The following is a 20,867-nucleotide window of genomic DNA, read 5'->3' on the forward strand; positions in this document are numbered from 1 at the left end:
AACCACCTTTAAATTTATTAAAAGGAGTTTATTCGTGACACCAGCCTTAGGCTGACAAATATACTATTTATCTTTTACTAAATACCCCTCAGCATATTGTTTTAAACTGATTCAAAAGGCAAGGTATGTTTATTTACACTGGTGGAGGAAGTAAGTAAAAGTACTAATACCACCCTGTGAAAATACTCTGTTACAAGTATGAGTCCTGTTGAAGTAAAACTAAGTATAATCAGAAATTTGTACTTAAAATTTTAATATTGTGTAATTTAAAATGCAAAGAAAAAAAACGTATCAAAATTATTTGAAAAAAAGGTGGAAGAAAAAACACAGCCCAAAACTCTTAATTATTCAAAAAAATAAATAAGAAAAAAAAACACCCCAAAACTCAAAATTATGGAAAAAGAGAAAATCTAAATGTTTACTAAAATTAATTTTCTATGAATCAACTAATCAATTAATAAGCTAATAATTGCAGCTGTACTTGTATAAACCATTTGGTAATTTCATTTATAACTAAACATCATATTTTACAAAAATCCTCCTGATTTTATGCAGAATCCTGATTTATAGAGTAACTAGGGTGTTAAAAGTAAAGTACAAGTATCTCAAAGTCATACTTAAGTACAATGCTTGAGTAAAGTACTTTGTTACATTCCACCGCCGTTAACTCACCATTCAAACACTGGATACAAGTGCTTTAGAGCGGCATCAAAATATATTAAATATAAGAAGTTAAGAAAACATTACAATGGCATTCATAAAACAATTAATAGATAAATTAGAAAGGACGCGGCCCTTGCGAGGACAAGTGGTTACGGAATGAATTAATTAGAAAGGATAAAATAAACATTAAAGGACAACTGAACAAGCAAAAGCAAGTAAATAAATAGTTGCAGATTAAAGAAAAAGGAAGCTGAAGCAACCAAATCCCTTAAAACTAACAATAAAACCTCATATATTTGTAATTAAAAAAGAACTAAAAAATATAAGATAAAAAGATGAGTCAGAACTGATAAAAAATCAATAAACTATAATATTAAAAGTAGATGACTAAAACAGATACATTTTCATTAAAATAAATAAAATAACTATAAAAAGAATAAAATAAGACGAATAGACCAATAAGAGATGATAACACACAAAAAAAAAAAAAACAATTAAAAAAAAGAAGATGAATCAATAAAGCAGCAAAAGTAAAACCACACCTCTATTAAAACCAATAAAATAAAGTACTAGTCCAAGAGATTAAATTATTTTTGTATCTATAAGTGATCTTCTGGTATGTCTATGGTGATGAAACGCCTTTGTGATTGTGTTGCAAACCAATTTCCCCACTAGGGCAAATAAAAGTATTCATCTATACGTGAAGCAGAGTAGAATTATAAAATGTCCCAACATGAGTATACTACAGTTTAGTAGTTGTGTAAATGTACTTCCACAACTGTATGCTTGTGACATAACAGCGGAAACCAGAATCAACAGAAGCGGTTGTCTCTCCAAAGAGGTCATAATGTTACTGGTGGTAATGATGATGGTAATACATGCAGGCTGATGTGTGCTGTGATCCAAGCAGAATATTTTCTGCATGGGTGGTTTGTGTAATTTATGATATGGTGATATTCTGTATATCCTGTGTATCTTAAATAAATACCATTAAGGTGTAATGGGGAAGATTTCCAGGACAGGCAGGCTACAACATGTCGGGATGTCACTTGAAAAATCACACTAGATCACATTTTATATGAATGATTGCAAATTGTTTTATTTCAAGTGAGGAAAATCGATGGCACTGAGGTAAAAAAAAAAAAGAATAATTGTATTATCTTTGCAAGTATGTATAATTGAACAAAATAGTTACACAATGTTCATATTTACATCCATCAAGAGTGTACTCCTATAGACAACTTTAATTCATTTTAATTCAAGTCAAATTTATTTTTACATCACAAATTTGCCTTAAGGGGCTTTACAATCTGTACAGCATATGACACCCTCTATCCTTAGACCCTTTTAATGTAATTAAATATAACAGCAATAATAAGTAAATGTGCAGTCAGCAATTTCAGTCCTTACTTTTGCACATGAAATCTGCTGTTTGATTTGTAGTGGTTGTTGACTGCATCGTGTCATGAAGTCAGTCATGAGACCAGCTACAACATTTAAATGAACTTTTTACACCAGTGATGCTTGAATGCAGGACTTAAAACGGAGTTGCATCCTGTTGTTTTATTTATTGCATTCCTTCAGTGGAGACTGGTGTGATATTTTCTGTGGTTCAAGGACAATACTTAACCTCTCTTGTCAAAGGCAGACAGGGCTATCTTATCATGACTTTCTGTGGAAAAACGGCCTTATTATCACCGCAATCAATTTACGTTTTGCAACATGCTTTTGAAGCAAAAATACAGTAAGTAGCACTTTAAAACACACTGCCCTTCATCTCCACTGCAGCCGTCATCATCTGCTTGTTCCTCTTGGCTCTGCAGGAGAGGAGGAGCCAGGTGACAGCCCAGCCAATCAGGAGACCTATCACAGCCAGCAAAGCAGCGAGCCATATTGGCACATCGTTCGTGCAATCAGGGGTGAGAGGCAGGGTAGTGATGCTAACTGGGGGTGCTGTGGAGCTGTGAGTCGAAGCGGTGCTGTGAGTTGTGGGTGCTGTGGAGCTGAGAGGTTGTGAGGGGCTGTGAGTTGTGGGTGCTTTGGTGGTTGTCGAAGTGGGAAAGCTGTTCACATTTGTGAAGATGTAGGGATGTTCCTGAAACACAAGAGAGAAGGTCTTCTGATCAATCACGTCCACTTTTATGAATGCCAATGGCCCAACTTTAAAGACCATTAACCCCTTAAAACCTGGATTGAAATCAGTTTTCTTGTGCTCAATCCTTTTACAAGGATTTAACCTTCTGAAAAACAATAAAACTGGTTTGATTTCTCTCGAAAACATGGGAGAAAAGATAATGAGCAACTCAGCAAGAAATAAATAAATGAATAAAAGGTGACACAGGAAGTACCTGAAAATTAGCTTGGGGGGGATGATTAGATATTACTGTAATAAAAGCAGGGTAAAAAAAATCCAGAACTATGTTTCTGATTCTTATAATTACAGTTTTAAACAATGTTACATACTTTTAAATATATAACAATAAGAATTTAAAAGATAAAATCGAAATTCAGATGTGTTTTTTTTAACTTTCCTTTTTTGTGCTGAATTTTTAGGTTATTTTCTTGTAACTTTTTACTCATTTCATGCAATTTTTTTTCTTTCCATGTTTTTGACAGACAAAGCAGTTTGCTCAGGTTTCAAAGGTTTAATGCAATTATGCACAAATTTTACAGATAAATTAGTGGTTCGGCAGTAGCATGTGAGATGTGTGGCAACTTTCTTACCTCAGTGGGGCACTTGATTCTGTCTCTGGAATTTGAGAAATAGTTGTATGTCTGTTTTTTACCCACTGGCTCCAACTAGAGAAAAAAACAAAGTGCATCTTCGTTCAGCACGTGACTCAATCACAGTGAGACGTGGTCATTCATAAAGTAATATCCACAACTCTACCTCTGTCAAACAGTTAGCCAGCAGACTCACCATGTTATTCCAAAGAGCTGCAGCCATTTCAGCATGTCCCCGCTCACTGAAGTGGAAACAGTCCTCAGAGAAGTAGGTGTCATCCGGTTTGCCGTCCTGGAGATGAAATAATGCACCAGTGTTAGTAGGAAATATGTACTCCGAGGGGAACGTACTGTGCTAAGGCTAATGTAAATGTTTGTATATGAGTGCAGTGGGGGCTCAGGAGCACATGGAGGACTTACAACATTCAAAGGAACAATGGTGTTCTGAAAAAAGGGCTGTGTGACCACAGCAAAGTCCTCTCTTCCGTCATAGCGGCCTCCGTACACCAATTTTTCTGTCCCAGTCTGAAAGACAGAACACAAAAGTTCAATTACCTGGTTAAAACTGGAATTACCGCCTTGCAGCTGTATACTTCTGTGAACCAGTCAAGATGCAGTTACAGTTTACATCCATGTCTGTCCAGAGTCATATGAAGCCATGACAGCTGACAATGCTTCAGATCATGGATGTTCCTGCAAAGGAGCTACAAATTCTGAAACATGGACGCTTCACACACATCTTCAGCCCAGCAGCACAGAAGAGCTATACAATCAGCACAGGTTCACGATGGACACCCGAGATTAGAGTCACCAATTCAGTATCTGATCAAATGTCTCCCCTCCTGTTCCTGAGTTATGGCAATGAGTAATGGCCAGAAAAGTTTTTTTTTTAGGTCAAAGTGACCTTGACCTTTGACCAACAAATATTCAAATCAGTTCATCGTTGAGTCCCAGAGGACATTTGTGCCAAATTTAAAGAAATCTCCTCATGTTGTGCTTTTGACATTTTGTTCAGGGGAATGAGACAGATGCAAGGTCATTGATCTTAACCTTTGACCTTTGACCACCAAAAAAAATCAGAACAGCTTTGAGTCCACGTGGACATTTGTGCCAAATTTAAATAAATTCCCTCAATGTGTTTTTAAGATATTGTGTTCACGAAAATGGAACAGACAGACATTCCTTCTACTTTAGAAGAAATACGCTCATTTACTGAGTTTAATGATTGTACATGATGATGTTTCCTACAACAGTGGTCCTCAGGGTTTTTTTTTTTTTTAAATCAATGTACCATCTTTTAAGTATTTTTTTTTCTGTCAAGTCCCCCCTGACCAGCACAAAACATTCTTAGTGTGAAAAAAAGCCTTTATAAAAAGGTTCAATGCGGTGCTGCACCATCAGCGTCTGATTTACAAAACAACAACCAAGCATACATATGTGAGTATATATATAGTAATTACTGCCTTGCTGGTCAAACATTTTGGCTTCACAGTTCTGATCTGCTAACCTGATGTTCCCGATTGATCCGTTTCACTTCAGCCAGCTCTGGGGAATCCTCTGATGGTAGCAGGAAGCACGGGCAGACATACCTGAGGAGCAACGGTGAAAATAAACAGCTGCTTCTCTAAATGTTAAATCACTGAGTTAATTTGTTAATTTGTCATTGATTCTGGGAGGAGGTATCCTTTAACAGCTAAATGTTTATTTATTTATTTATTTCGCTGGATTGATTAGGTATTGGATAAATATTATTAAGCAAAGTGCTGTTGATGCTCTGGACCAATCAGCCTCGGACTGACTGGATCGATGGGCGTACTTTTGTAACACATTGCACCCGAGGCTATCCCTTTTTATCCTGCGAAGGCCTTCGATTTCGAGGATCTCCATGACGTTGACAATCGTCCTGGGAAGCTGCGGCCAGACAGACAGAAAACATGACCTTTATGAACTTTCACAGAGTAAAATCCAGAATTTATTTGGTTATAAATAATAATAGTTTAAGGGGCAGTAAAGGAAAGAAAATGTGTGCATAATTAATCGTAGAGGGAAAACTTAACATTTTTAGTTATTTTGTAGTTCATTACTGTATTTTTTGTTGGTTTTGAATTAATAAATGTTAGATATCGTCAATATTTTACCTCCTTGTATAGCATATCCAAGCTTGTCATCATGTGATGGCTGTAGTTCTGAGGTGACAAAGAGGCCTGCAATTTTTAGATCAAAGGAATAATAAAATTACAATTCACAAGACTTTTTATTAATACAGCACATGATCACATGTACTCTTAAGCCTTTCTTTCATTAACAGCTCTTCTCTTTTGCAGCTATAGATGAGCAGAGTAATTAAGGCACATTTCACTGAAAAACTGGCCAAGTTTACAGATAAAAAAGTGCTCGTCAACCAAAAGAGCCGACGCCATGCAACATGTATGAGCGTACGAGCAACAACTAACCCTAAGCTGTCACTACCACAGTCTCAGAGCTCATCTTAAATTGATGCTGTGCTTTGATATTCTGCTTCAAAGCACAAACATTAAAAAGAGACACTACAGTGTCGGTGGAGCGGGAGGGGAGTAATGGAGAGAGAGAGAGAGGGAGAGAAAAAGGGAAATGGAGGCAAAATGAGAAAGAGAGAAGAAGGAGACAGGATGAAGAGAGTCTGGGTTGACCTCTATGTTGTTTATGCTTCGTTGAGAACAAGGCCTGTCACTGTGCCTCGTGTGCTTGTTTAATGCAGACAGAGGCCCAGATAGAGGAGGGGAGGGGAGTGTTTTGTGTGACAGAATGTGCTCATTGAAAAGAAACCACGTCTGCTCTCATCTTACTCTGACACCATAAAACAATTAGGGGAGGGCTGCTCACAAAGCTTGATTATTCTGCTCCAGTGTGTAGTCCCATTTGGACAGTGATATCATGAGACGGCTCTACACAACACCGTGCAATGTTTGACCACTGTGCTACGGCAGGACGTTTTTTTTAACTGAGGGGAGTGCTTTGAAAATGTCCTCCATCCATTGGCTCATCTTGCTTTTCCTGTGACGATGTCTTAAAGCTCAACTCACCCGGTCATTGCAGTACTGACACAAGTCGTTGCCACCGATGAAGATCGTCACCAGCTTCCAGTCATTCTCAAAATCCACTTTCTGTTTTTGTGAGAAGGATAAGAACAGAGTTGAAACAAAGATGATATTTTTTCTTGCACGTTATATTTTGTTACAAAACAACATCATTGCGACATAAAACTCACAGAGTCATTCTTCATGGTATCAATCAGGCGTCGCACCTGCCCTGGGATTCCTCTGCACGAAATTTTTCATTAGTGCACAAGATGCTTAAAAAATAACACATGAAATGAACCTCACAATAGATCAAAGAAATGCTCAAACTCACGATATTTTAGCTCCTGATACAGCCATGTTGAAGCCAGTCTGCCGTTTCCCTTGTCCCTTTGACCATCCTTTGATTTTAGGATTGAACTTCTTAAGGATATCTGATGAAAAGAAAGTAGAGATATTACTGCACATGAGAAAACAGTTTTATTACAGTCCAAATCTGCCATCTAGTGGTATTAATGTCCATCATACAGGACAGATAAGGCTTGGGACTTACTAGGTAGTGTTGTGACAGTCTCAAGATTTTTGTCTCCTCCAATGCTTTTTAATTTAACAAAAAAGTAAATAAATAAAATGATCACAATGCAACACACAGACATTCATTATGCTTAAACTTTGTGTGAAGTCACTCACCTCCATGCCACTCCTCTGTACTCTGTTCTTAGCTGCAGGAGATTATTTGCCTTTGCACCAAAGCCGGCCTACATACAGTAAAAAATGGTTATACTTCTCAATCACTTCTCTCTCTGACCCATTACAGTAATAATGCTCTATAAAATATGCAAATTCTGACAACACGATTTTGCAGAGATGCTGTGTACAAAATGACACACATGACAAGAAAATGCTATAACAGCACTTGCTAAATATATAACAAAATTGGCATTATATAACTGCAGTAACTGCGATGATGTATCAGTGATAACCAAGTGATTTCTAAATATAATTGTTACATCGTTTGTACCACCATTTATGATTAGTGCTGGGTAATGTAATAATCATGGATGAATTATTGAACAGGTCTACAGGGCACAGGGATATTATACTTTCTGACATCTAGTTTTTAACCTATTAGCAAGAATGCAAGCAGACTTAATTTATTTGCTGCTTTTTAAAACAGAAAAGTGCTTTATAGGAGGAATCAAAGGGGAGTCAAAACATATAAAACAAGGAGAAATCATATAGAGAATAGAGAAAAGTATATCAAGTCAAGACTGGGAGATGGAACCAAAAGGATGAGGAAAAATCCATTAAGTGGGCCTTGAGTTAATAACATCTTTTTATCACGCAAAACTAACAAAATACTTTGTCATGTTCTTGTGTACAAACTTACCGTTAAAGAATCTCCAACAGCAGCTATCACTTTGATGTCTGCTGGTCGTAACCTGTGAGCTAACAACAGATCACCATGAACATCTAACCCCTCTGTTTCCCTTTAGGCAGTACTATGAACACTGATTTTTTTGCAGATTTCTGATAGGCTGATATTTCTAACTAATTTTGGCCAGTTTACGATGTCAATATATGCACATTTTTTCCATCTCATTGCAGAGATCATCAAGTTTCTCCTCCTTCTCTTGTTGTGATGGCCAACTGGCAAATGTGGATATAAAAAACAACTCTTTTCCAAAATGTACACAATCACTGGGCAAACTATGAAAACTATTTCGATTTAGATAACATGTAAAGAATGCCATATTTATCTTTTATGCAACATTTTAAGTGATGACAATCCAAAACTGGGGAAAACTTGCACTATTTTGACTAATTTAAATTGCACGATTAAAACGTCATTTTATAGGCCTGTCAAATCAGCAGAAATGCTCTTTTTAATTCAATGCCGATAGTTTATGTTGAAGCCTTTATCTGCTGATACCAGTGAGACACTAATATTATCATGCATCCCTCTGTAATACCTTTGCAATGTCTTGAACGCTTACCTGAAGTGGGCACGGAGTTGGATGGAGCTGTGTTAAGACAGGAAAAGTCACTGCCCCAGTTCTACATAATGACAGGGAAATATTTTAGGGATTTATAGTTACACGCTTACGATTATAGAATAACTAATAATGCATAAATAATAAATCAAGGTCATTAAGTTGCGTATTAAAGACAGAAACTATAACCTACTGTAACAGGAGGAGGAGTGGGTGGAGGGCCTGGGAAGGTATAGTTGCTGTTGTGAGCAGTCCTAAAATATGGGTTGGCCTGATAAAGAAATCACCAAAAACACATTACCACACAAATATGATTAAAACAGCAGCATGTAGTGTATAGTTTCTGATAACTTGCTGGACTCAGTCACCTCAGTGGGGCACTTCAGATCAATGCCAACAGAGAAGTCTTGAGTAAAAGTCTTGTTGCCCACTGGCTCTAACTAAGAAATTGTGAAAGTCAGTAAAATATTTTCGATAACTGTAAGAGACATAAAAAACACATGTAATAGCAAATGTATGAAAATGTCTTCTAATAAAACAAATCCTACCATGTTGTTCCAAAGAGCCTGAGCCATGAGAGTGTGAGCTTTCTGGCTAAGATGAAAACAGTCGGGTGAAAAATATGAGCGATCAGGTCGGCCGTCCTTTCAAAGAGAAGGGAAGAATTTTACGAAATGATAAAAAAAACAGTTGATGAAAAATATTAGGTATATTTAATGTTCCAGGTGGGTTACCTCCAACTTGGGAAGGAAAACCTCTCTGAGGAAGGGCTGCAGCACCACAGTGAAGTTGTGGTGTGTGTCGTACCGCCCAGAGTCAATCAACTTTCTCATATTATGCTGAATGGAAAAACAAACAGACAGAAGATGAGAGACAGATATTTTGAGTTGACAATGTCATGATGATTAAGGTGTGAGAAAATATGGATTCACTTGAGTATTGCAATATTATGTTTTGTGATACTGTATCAATTCTAAAAAACAATGTTGATTTTTTACCCTTTGAAACCTGACATCAGTTTTCTTGTGCTGCATTCAGACACCTTTCATATGCATTTAAACCTGAGCAAAATTTATTTGATTTCTTTTGGAAACAGAACTAAAAAGGCAAGGAGCAACATGGGAGGACATGTCCCACAAACTGCTAGAAATTAGGAAAAGGTGACAATAAAATTACCTAAAAATTAGTTCAAAGAGACATGCAGAAATTATTTTTTAAAATGATTAAAAATTTGAAGGTTAACAATAATAAAAACAAATTGGGAAAAATGTCCAGATAACTGCTAATTAATTGCTATTACTATTATTATTAGTAGTAGTAGTAGTAGTAACAGTAGTAGTATGTTATCTTTATATAAATTACTTTGTCATTTAAAAAAAAAAGCATTTCCTTTTTCTTTTTTTGCTAACATTCAGGTAATGTTTTTGTAACTCTTAAGTCTTGTAAGCCAGTATTTTGCAAGAAATCAAGGCAATTTCCTCTGGTTTGAACAGGTTAATGAAGAGTTTTTTCAACTATTGGTTCAAACCCCCAAATCCTTGAATGCAGTGTTTTAAGCTATCTTCAGGAATTTTACTGACAATATAACAAAATATTTCTAGCATGTAACAGGGACTGTGATAAATGCAAACGCAGATCTCATTATTCTGATTTAATACAAAAGTGAACTTTTTTTTACTCAGATTTTATTAATATGGTGGTGTGTTGCTTACAGCATCACAACATACTGAACCATAACCCTTGCTTCATGATACAAATCGTATTGCCACATTCTTGCAAACACACTAACCTATAATGATAGTGATGACTAAGCCTTTAAAAAGGGGGTTCAATTGAATTTTAAGTGTTAAAATTACATTCTCCAAGTCAAAATAAGACTTGAGAATCTGGTTGTAGCAACACTAAATTTGAAAATTACTTGAAAAGACTGAAAAAAAAAAAAAACTCAGTGTATTCCTTTCAGCATCTTTTAGTCTTGTACCTGATAGGCTCTATTGAAGTCATTGACCCTTTGGAGTTCAGCGGACCCCTCTTTAGGCTTCAGTATGCAGGGGCAAACTAAACTGAAACACAAACATCAAAACTGTTAAATAATGACTTGATCAGTTTCTTTTGTTTTACACAACTGAAAAATCACTGACCTTACAAACCAGGTGGGACAGCCCAGACTGCTATCTTTGTGCAGATCACGCAGGGGTACAATGTTTAACAGCTCTATCAGATTGACAATGGCACGAGGCACCTGGGTGATGCAAAACATAAAGTTTGTACGTTTGAATTGTGACTTTGAACTTGGTAACATGCAGTGAGGTTGTATCTTTGTGCAGGAGGATGAAGACATACCTCACTGTGGAGTATGTCCAGAGCTTGGCGGATACGATCGACCACATTCCTGGGTGAGAAATAAACCTGTGGAAGTGCACAAGACCCATAGCATTAAAACTGAGCCTGTGCATGCACAAGCAACTATTTAAAAGAATTCTTCACTGGCCAAAATGTGTTGGCAAGTCTCATTTATCCAGTCCTTTGGTCAGAGCTTTCCAAACAGACGGCTCTCTTCAGAGCCAGACTCTATTGACAAAAAAGCTACTTTACCTCACTTAACACGGGAGTTGCTGGTCTACTGCTGCCTCGATCACTTGGTTTGTTTGTGATGTTGTTTGACTTTGGTGTTCTAAAAGGTAAGTTTGAGTCAAACAATAACACAAATAACTTAAGGATCGAGGCAGCAGTAGACCAGCAGCTGCCGTTTTCTGCGTGGTAAAATTACTTCACGTTTTTGACAGTGGAGTCTGGCTTTGAAGAGAGTATATATAAGTTTCACTTTCCGTTAAGTGTCAAGTCAGAAAGGACTGTGTTTGGGAAGTACTGAGCTTATGACTGGATAAATGCGACTTGGATCATACTGCACGAGTTGTGTGGGAGTTTGTAAATGGATGTTTTGAAATAATTTTGCCGTTGTTAAATGCTAACTTCAGTTCATCAAGAATTTGTTGTTGGATTCTTCACTCACCATGGAGGCATATAACAACAACGTTTTCTTCAGGAATTAAACACAACATGGGGTGAGTCAGTTATACACAATTGCTCATCTGGGGGTGTAAGTATTCCTTTAAGATTTGTTGTTTTTTCTTAGTCTTTTACAATAGTTTTTGACTGATGATAGGTCCAAACAAGCAATTTGAATATGTCATTTTCAGCTCCGGGAAATGAACATTGAACATACAAAACAATGATGAACATTGTTTTGTATTTTCTCCCATTTTATTGACAAAACAAAAGATCGTAACTGTCAGTTGCTGCCATAAAACAAATTGCTCACAATGTTTTGGATGATTGTGGCTTTCAATCTGACAAGGAAATTATAAAGAAGATTTTGAACAATATTATTTGAAATGTCAACAGATCCTAAATCTGTGTTTTTGTATATAATGAAAAACAGTTTAACAATTAAATGAAAATAAGTAAAGCATAATGCCAGAGTGTAAAATAAGAAATGACTGGAAAAATTTAGATTAAAAGACAGTAATTAGTACTCACGCTGTCTGTGCAGAAGTCACATATATCATTGCCCCCGATGAACATGGTTATCACTTTCCAGTCGTTATGGAAATCAATGCGCTGTTAAGCAGATAAGTTCTCTTAATTTGGTAATTGTGAACATGAAAATGAGACAAAGGTTACATGAGATCATGTCTGCATGTGTTTCTACTGTCGTTTGCCTTACCGGATCACTTTTCATTTTGTCTACTAGGACGCGCACCTGTCGTACCATGTCACTGAAAATAGAAAGATTTGATGGTGAAGCTTTTGCTCTGGAGTAACGTAAATATCCAAAAGTGAGTAAGAGTAAAAACTAATAGTAATACTAAAATGATGGCTCACCCAGTCTTGGCTCCTGCCACAGCCTGATTGAGGAAAGCTTTAGGAGTGTTCTGGTTACCGACCCCCTCTGAGAAACCGGTGACGTTGGAGTTAAACTCCTTCAGGATGTCTGCAGACCAGACACACAGAGAATAAGAAAAGCTAAAATTGAAATTGATGCACATGATTGTGCACATTCTGTATTTTGCAGTACGATCCTTAAAGCAGTATAATACTGGGACAATCAGTCTAAAACTGAGCATGAAAGTTCAATCTAATAAAATCTGACAGGAGCTCTATTAAGAGCATTAATGAAGCAACGAACAAATATTTGAAGTAAAGTGAACTTCAACTTTACAAACAAACCAAGACTTTTTTTGTCAAACCAGTTAAATTTATCACATCACTTTGTGATTTATTGCATTTCTGTAGTATTATTTACTCAAGTAATTTACAGCTTGGAATGAATTTGTGAATTTTATTTCAAGTTTTAGCACCTATTAAAGATGAGGCATCTTTATATCAATAATCAAAGACATCTGAAAATATAGTCTTGATTCAGCTCACTATCTGACATATAAATTTGGTCCAGTGAACAGTGAGGCCAATAATGATCATGATAAGATACCATAATTATAGACATTATCAAGCACAACGCTACTATAAGCCAATCATCTGATATTTGATGAGATAAAACTTAAATAAGAATTTTCATGCCATTTAATCCTCTGCAATGCTACTACGATTAAAAAATTAATAAACAAGAGACAAACATACTTGGCAGAGTGGTAACAGTAGTAATGTTTTCATCACCGCCAATGCTGAAAATTGAAGAAACAGCTCGTTAGTTTCAAACGAACCCCACAAAAATGACCAAATGAACTGCTGAAGTATTTTCCCACACTATCAAATTTCCAACAAAGGTGCACTTTAGCTTATCTCACCTCCATGACAGTCCTCTGTACTCATTAATCACTAACAGAAGGTTGTCTTTCTTTGCGCCCACACCATTGGCTGCCTGAAAAACATCAGATGTGAGATCAAAAGACCAGAGGAAATATTTATCGAAGCAGAACTGGGGGTCACAAGTCACTGTGCAAGTAACCTTTCAGTATTGAAGTTCAAATGTGATCCCAATTTTTTTACACACAGTAGCTCCATATCCTCCTGTTTTTATATATGCTGTACATCTATTTTTGATCTATATTCATGCTTATTGGTTTTTAAGTGTGTTTTTAGATGTAAATTTGGACTATATCAAGAAAACAAAAAAAAAGTAGAAGAATGAAAACTGTCTCGAAACTGACTTACTGTCAGAGAGTCGCCCAAAGCTGCCACCACCTTGATATCTCCAGGTCTGAGTTTATGAACTACACAGGGAATAAAGTGGTTGGATTGAACTACATTTCCCCAAATTTATTCGCAAAATAGCTACTCTTTAAAATAAAATTTTTTACCTGAAGTGGGTGTAGTGAGAGATGGACTGCGGTCTGTGCAAGGTATGTCAGTGCCCATAACCTGAAAAAAATAGAGTACTCTCAAATAGGTTTTAACAACAACAACAACAGTGTGTAAGATTTAGGGGGATTTAGTCGCATCTAGCAGTGGGGATTGTTGATTGCAACCAGCTGACACTTCTCCTGGTAAGAACTCCTTAAGTACTCATTGTTCAGGAGATTTTTACTGGGAGTTGAATTATCTGCAGAGGTCTCTTCGTCAAAAACAAATGGACCTGGTGATTAAAACAGCTAAAAACATTAAATAAAGCAGTTTAACATTTTTCTTAAAATCTGTATTTTTTTTAGACTGATTGTTGTGAAGGGCCTCTATCTACGGTGGCTGACATGAAAATGCGATAATGCGTAAACGAAAAAAGGCCTATCTGAAGTTTGCTTAGTTTGTCCATTCTTGGTTAGTATAGAAACATGGTAGTGCAACATGGGGGACATGGACGAGGACCCACTTCCTTTGTAGATAAACTATGCTGTTCTCACTAAAAGTTTGTACATTTGCCTACGAAACATGAATGCACCCAAATTTGTGCATATCCCATGTTTCTAAAAACCTAAAATCACATGACCAATGTGCTTACAGCAGAAAACACACTCATTATGTTTTATTTCATTTGTGCCAATATGGCCCCCTGAATCCTCCATGCTTGAACTTTACATGCTGTCATTCTTCACTGTAGTTGTGAAGCTGAGATGAAAGACTTACAGGATCCATTAGTGTCGAGGTTTTGCTGTAAACTTTGCCCTCCGTTTCAGTGGGAGAATTTTTCTGCGTCCGTAGGAAAGGGCGTTCCTAGGATGAGATTGGAAAATAATTTGTGGTCTTAACCTCAGTATCAGATTTAAAATCTTGATATTGATTATATCTTGCATAGTGAAAGCTGCTGCAACAAATTACATAATTTTATGAAGCATTTGTCTGTGGAAGTGTTATGGGATGGCGTGCCTCACCTGGGTAGGGCAAGGAATAGCAATGACACTGGTGTCCATGACCTCTGCGTGGCCCGTCGATGGCTGAAGCTGAAGGAGGATAAGTTGTGATTAGTTAGGGTTTTAGATTTAAGTAGGGCCATTCAGTGCAGCCAATGACAATGCAGTGTCAAACAGTACTGATTGCACAATTCTTGTATCTGCACATACATGTAGAGTGACAAAGATGGAGAAAGTCATCCTGTGGGATAATCTCATCAAGTTAATCTTTACATCTCTTATCACAGTACTTGACAAAGTAATAAACTGTCACTGTAATCACTGTTCCATCTCAGTTTTGCTATGAGAGATTATGGTGACTTCACTGTTGGCTCATTTTACAACAAAGACACACGCAGGGTCAATTTCAGTGTTAGAAGAACATATAGATCAATGGTTAAGGTTTGTCAGACAGCTTAATTGTATATACAGTACACTGTAATTGTTATGTAGGGGCTTAAATTAATAATAACTTACCAGGTTTGTCCAAAGCTGAACTGCTAATTCGTTAAGGTCAGACCCTGTGTTCTCCTACAAGGAAACACACGATACATGCTAGTTACACATTAGCCATTTCAAGGGTCTTTCATGCATTGTTACCGGAAGGAAGGCTGTATAATTTACATTTACAACTGTCGTCAGAAAATAGCTTTTCTTTACTTACAGAATCAGCGATGCCTTCAAGGATAAGTGGTGCAGACTGCAGCAGAGCAGTGAAGTCTGCCTTTTTACTGCGCCACTTTGGATTTTCCAGGACCTCACTTAGCGAGTCCTGAAAATAAGAAAAATAGATGTTTGTCAAGGAAGGAGCTTAATATGATTCAGATTTGCACAAAGTATTATTTATGTAGTTTTTTTACCTGCAGTGTTTTCAGAAGAGTTGCTTGCTGTAGTCTCCAGTTTATGCTTTCATCTCTCATACACTCACACCTGCAGGAAGTAAGCAGCAAGCACATCACTGCCACATGACAATTAACAGGATTACAATACAATAGACTACACACATGCCAAACAAAAAGGGTTTATTTCATGTCAAAATCAGTGAGTAAAAACAACTTGTGCAAGTTTTTTTTTAGATAACAAAAACACTCACTTGTCCTGCTGATGATTTGTACTCCACACTACAACGTGAACCAAAGTCTGATGCAACTGTAAACATACAACCAGCACATTAGTTTTTTACATTCTATCTGGTAATGGAAAAAAAAGTACTCAACAAAAAAGTAGCCTACATTACCTTATTCTGCAACAACTGTAGAGTTGCTTCCACTTCCTGCACAACAGCTTTAACATCTGCAGCAACCTGAAGCACAAAGAAACATTGTTAATATCTTTAATTAGCTCTAGCTGCTACATTCAACATGATTTTGTTGTTGTGGGGAATCTTACATGTGGTGAGCAGGCACAAAATGAATCTGCTGAGACAAACAGCAGCACAAACTTCCAGTCTGTCACCTGTAATGATATAAAAAGTGGGATATGTCACATGAGCAAAATTAACACCGTTCAATATTCGTCTTCTGTTCACTTCCATTCATAGCAGAGGGCTGAACAAAACATTTGCTTCCTGTTGCAAAGCAAATCCGATCTTCACATCGCGTTGAGCTGAACCAATGCAGCCTCGACCAATAATGAAAAATATACATGATGAAGACATCAATTGTTGCCATGTTTGACCAGCTGATATTTGCCATGAAAAACACAAAGTGTCTGAAGTGAAAGATGCTGCCTGGCTTGCAGTGAATCAGGCGACAGGCATGGAATGTAAGAAAATGGAAAATGTACCAATAACATCATATTTTGTGGTATTTATTAGCAAGCTAGCTTTTTGTGTCTGTCGCATGAGGCATTGACCACATTCAGTAAGATTATAGTCTCAGAATGTGATAGTCACTCACCTGCGTTCACTTATATTGTGAGCAGTTTCATGTAGGAACTTTTTTTTTCACCAAATTATACCTGCAAACTTTATCACTGCGTAGAGGGAAGCTTTCATTAAGTGTTAGCTCACTTAGAACCACTGAGCTAGTTAACATTACAGCTCAGCCGAGGAGGACGCCATAATTGATTACATCTCACGCTGTCACGAGCACGAGCCTCTCATCCATGAGTAGATGCACACTTCCTTCTGCGCAGTGATATGTATAGTCTGGTAGAAAGAAAATAGGTCGAACATGATGTGAAGTGCCATCTACTTCCATTATATTCAAAAGAATTCAGACATCTCTATGGCCGATATCTTGAACACTCGACAGTTCACACCAAACAATGTAGATTGAAACAGCACTACAGATAGGAGGAAAATATGTAGTTTTGATTTTTATGGTGAACTGTCCATTTAAAGGCGATGAATGAGCAATTGGACATTTGGGAAGTCAGTTATCTTAGTTTAGCTTAATGACAGAAGGGGAAACAGCGAGCCTGGCTCTGTCTAAAGGCAAAACGTCCGCCTACCAGCACCTCCGCTGCTCACTTATTAACTCATTTTATTTTGTTTGTTTAGTTGGTACGAAAATGTAATGGTAAAAGTTGTGGTTTTATGGAGGAGTTTATCTTAAATATAGGAAACAGGTTTTACACTCTGACAATCAGAGTTTTGTTCACTGTAGTTAACACTGGTTTGAGAGGGTTAATGTGTACCTGATGTGCAAGGGAGAGAGACAAGGCCTCAGCTTCTTCCAACAAGCTTCTGCAACACACAAACACACTCACATGTAACACACCTGCAGTAATATCATTAAACAGTATTACTGTGTGTGACTGCACGTGTGTGTCATGTGCATGTGTGTGTTACCTGGGCTGCAACGACGGCTGATCCACATGTTGACTGATCACGTCAGGGTTGAACATGGACAGCAACTCTATTCAACACACAGACGCAATTGTATAGAATTAATTAACAGTATGTTCAATTCATTATAATACAGTCAGACAGTAGATTATATACATTATGTGGTAACTGCTGTTGTGAAAAAGGAAGCCAGTGAAAGCTTCAGACATGATCGATAACCTGTGTTTATGGCCCCATGTTTTACCCTCAGAGATAAACTTTAGAAAACAATAAGATTGTTGTTCTAAGAGCTTTTCTTCAAAGTGCGCTCTCTATCTGACAATGTGACATGGTCCTGACTGCGACCTTGAACTGAACTAAGTCTGAAACATCAAAGGTAATTTTGACACAATAAAAGTGCTGATAATTGTCTGGAAAAAGTTATGTATGATGTCTGGAAAAAGTTGTGTATGATGTATTCAAATGATCATTGTCCTTAGACAGAATACAGTAGGAATTATGTTCAAAACCAACACCAGAATCCAGATATTTTAGATTATTATACACCTCCTCCTTTCTACTTGAAGAAACATTCAATGATGAGGAGGTTACGGAAACATAATGACTTCCCTTTTTCTGGATAAATGAGAACATTATCTCAAGATTATAAAAAGTTTTCATTTAAAAAAAACTGCTGTTGTTTTTCTGAATTAACAAGATAAAGGTCTTGTATCATTTTTTTTCTGAATTGACATGATTATTATCTGAGAATTATAGAAAAGTTTTCTTTTAAAAAATAACAATATAATAATCTTAAAATTTTCACATTTTTCTGAATTAACGAGATTATTATCTCAGAATTATAAGAAATGTGTTTGTGGAAAAAAAATCTTATTCTAATGAGTTAACGAGATGAAAGCCTTATAAATCACACTTTTCTGAATTAACAACACCACCATCTCAGAATTATGAGAAAAGTTTTCTTTGGAAAAAAAACAAGATTATAATCTTTTGAATTCTTTTTTTTTAATTGATTAAGAAAAACAATAGGATATTTTTCTCCATGATAACTTTTGTTAGAAATCTGAGATAACGATCCTGTAAATTCAGCAAAAAACAGCAGATTTTTTTTCTCTGGTAAATGCATTACACTTCTGTATAAAGGGATAGGGATGTCAGTTTATAGACTTACCAGCTACTCTATTGACCACTCTGGATGCTTCATTCCTAATGATGAAGACAGACAGAGACAGCGAGAGGTGATAAAGGTTTATCTTCCACATTGAAGCAGCTCAGGAAGACACATTTGTGTATTACTAAAGTATTATTGGAGTATATTTGCACTGCATTTGTGGCTTTTTACCTCTGTGAGAGAGGAATTCCCAAAAAATAAACAGCTGAGATATCATCAGGTCTGAGAGTATGAACTGATGGAGAGAGAGCACGAGGAAATTAAGTAAGCAATGTCGTGGTACATCAATAAATGACACAAGTCAGATTAATATCGTCATAGACGATGATGATGAGTGCAGTACCTGATGAAGATGGGGATGAGGGGGCAGGTGTTGGTGAGCAGAGTATTGACATGTAACTTTCTGTCTGTAGCACAGAAAAACAATTTCTTTATATTGTTACTGACACAATATCGGAGTATAAAACCAGTAAATAGAGTACATTATTAATACATGTATATATTGCATACTTTACCTCCTCTGTTGATAGTTCATTTTTCCGTACATTAAAGCTGACAGCATCTAAATGTGACATTAAAAAAAAGATTTGAATACATTTTAAAGATACTGAAATTATCTCAAAGAGGTAAGTTTAAAAAGTGAACAGGTATGACTGAAAAAAAAGTATCTTTTTTCACAACAGCTTGTTTGAACAGTAAAATATCTGGAGAAAATCTCTGCGCAACTGAACGTGTGACAGGTGCGTCAGAGGAGGGAGTAATCTCAAGACAAACAGAGAAACTCCCGCACAATGTCCCGTTTACTGCTGACATATTAATTGAATGAAAAAATATATACCGTATTTGTAATTAAGAGAAATACTGTCAACTTGTCTTCATACTCTCCTCTATACAAAGCTCACACTGTAATACACAAGTACAGCAACAGGTAGCTTGTAGATAACATCCACACTGTGGCAAATGGCCTGTGAGTGCTAAATAAGTGTACAATTTAGTCTTTTCTCAGATTTGTACACTTTGATACTATGTTAGTATATAAAAGCAATACTTTATGTACCTCTCTTAAAAGTCCAGGGCAAACAATGTTTGATTTTTTTCCCTTTTTTTTCTTTACCTGGACACAGTGCTGGTGCAGAAAAAGTTACTAAATGTATAACAATGCATTTGAAATTAATGCCTTGGGTTAAAGGTCTGATAATAAATCTATTTTTTTAACAGCTCCGCTACTTTTGATACTATTGAATGCAAAAGTAACAAAGAACAAATCATTTAAACATGTGGTATTTATACTATTGATAACCTAAGTACAACATGCATCAGTGACAACAACAGTGTAAACATGACCACAACTTATCCTTCACAAAAATCAGACTGGCTAATTAGTTACCAAAATCATTCTGAGCTCATCACACGACCATCCTTTCACTCATAGGTCCTGGATGCACAAATAATTCAGGGAACAAACTTTGTCAAACTATGAATAAAATCACGTCCTGTACTTTACCGGTAAACTGAGCGCAGGATCCAACAAGGGCCGCCAGAAACAGGAGTGCAGATGCAGTCATGATGTGGTGAGATACTGAGTGTCTTCCACACTGAGGGTTTGTGTAATGCCCTCCTCTTTTCTCCCCTCAGCCTCAGAGAAAGAATGACTGAGTGTAAAAGTACACTGTACCTGTAAAGGGAGTGGAGAAGAAAGAGAGTTCCCAGGAGGGCAAAGTTTTAGAGAGGAAAGAAACCACTTCTTGCCTGAAAAGACAAACGCTGATTCACGCTTTTATTCTCAGTCATATCTTCCTCTTATCAGTTTATCTGGATAACAATCAACCACATTACAAGCCATACCTTGTTTATGGCTCTCACCAAGTCACCCAATCACAACCAATCCAAAAATCTGCTTTTTATTTTTGAATATCCTGCAAAAAAACTGCACAGATTACTGTGAAACAGTTACATTGGACAGATTTGTTACACTTTTGTACTTTATATGGTTATCTTTGAATGTTTTAAAGTATTTATTTTTAATCTAATATTTAAGTTCTTGAGTGTTGCAGTATTTTTCCTTATTTTAATTCCTCTTAATATGTTCATCGCATGTTTAATGTATGCACCAAAAACTAAAGC

At 36.6% G+C, this 20,867-nt stretch overlaps 1 protein-coding gene across 1 annotated transcript; it reads right to left on the reverse strand.

Moving 5' to 3' along the window:
- Positions 1 to 2,232: 2,232 nt before the first annotated feature.
- Positions 2,233 to 20,319, reverse strand: LOC121953970 (phospholipase B1, membrane-associated-like). Its single transcript, XM_042501258.1, has 43 exons — positions 20,248 to 20,319; positions 19,259 to 19,305; positions 19,087 to 19,150; positions 18,915 to 18,978; positions 18,744 to 18,778; positions 17,576 to 17,642; positions 17,422 to 17,470; positions 16,171 to 16,236; positions 16,019 to 16,084; positions 15,875 to 15,930; positions 15,642 to 15,711; positions 15,446 to 15,553; positions 15,259 to 15,312; positions 14,764 to 14,832; positions 14,519 to 14,605; positions 13,759 to 13,819; positions 13,613 to 13,671; positions 13,246 to 13,319; positions 13,079 to 13,122; positions 12,323 to 12,431; positions 12,165 to 12,216; positions 11,978 to 12,058; positions 10,781 to 10,846; positions 10,579 to 10,679; positions 10,419 to 10,500; positions 9,172 to 9,276; positions 8,986 to 9,081; positions 8,806 to 8,877; positions 8,631 to 8,708; positions 8,441 to 8,501; positions 7,834 to 7,892; positions 7,134 to 7,201; positions 6,997 to 7,040; positions 6,778 to 6,877; positions 6,635 to 6,686; positions 6,450 to 6,530; positions 5,526 to 5,591; positions 5,204 to 5,298; positions 4,895 to 4,976; positions 3,808 to 3,912; positions 3,584 to 3,679; positions 3,388 to 3,462; positions 2,233 to 2,758 (listed from the first exon to the last, which is right to left on the reverse strand). Exons 1-43 carry the CDS (start codon positions 20,306 to 20,308, stop codon positions 2,420 to 2,422), a joined length of 3,366 nt encoding a protein of 1,121 aa, XP_042357192.1. The 5' UTR covers positions 20,309 to 20,319; the 3' UTR covers positions 2,233 to 2,419.
- Between the last annotated feature and the right edge of the window lie 548 nt (positions 20,320 to 20,867).

The sequence above is a fragment of the Plectropomus leopardus genome, chromosome 14 (genome assembly GCF_008729295.1).
Source record: "Plectropomus leopardus isolate mb chromosome 14, YSFRI_Pleo_2.0, whole genome shotgun sequence".
Classification (NCBI taxonomy): domain Eukaryota; kingdom Metazoa; phylum Chordata; class Actinopteri; order Perciformes; family Serranidae; genus Plectropomus; species Plectropomus leopardus.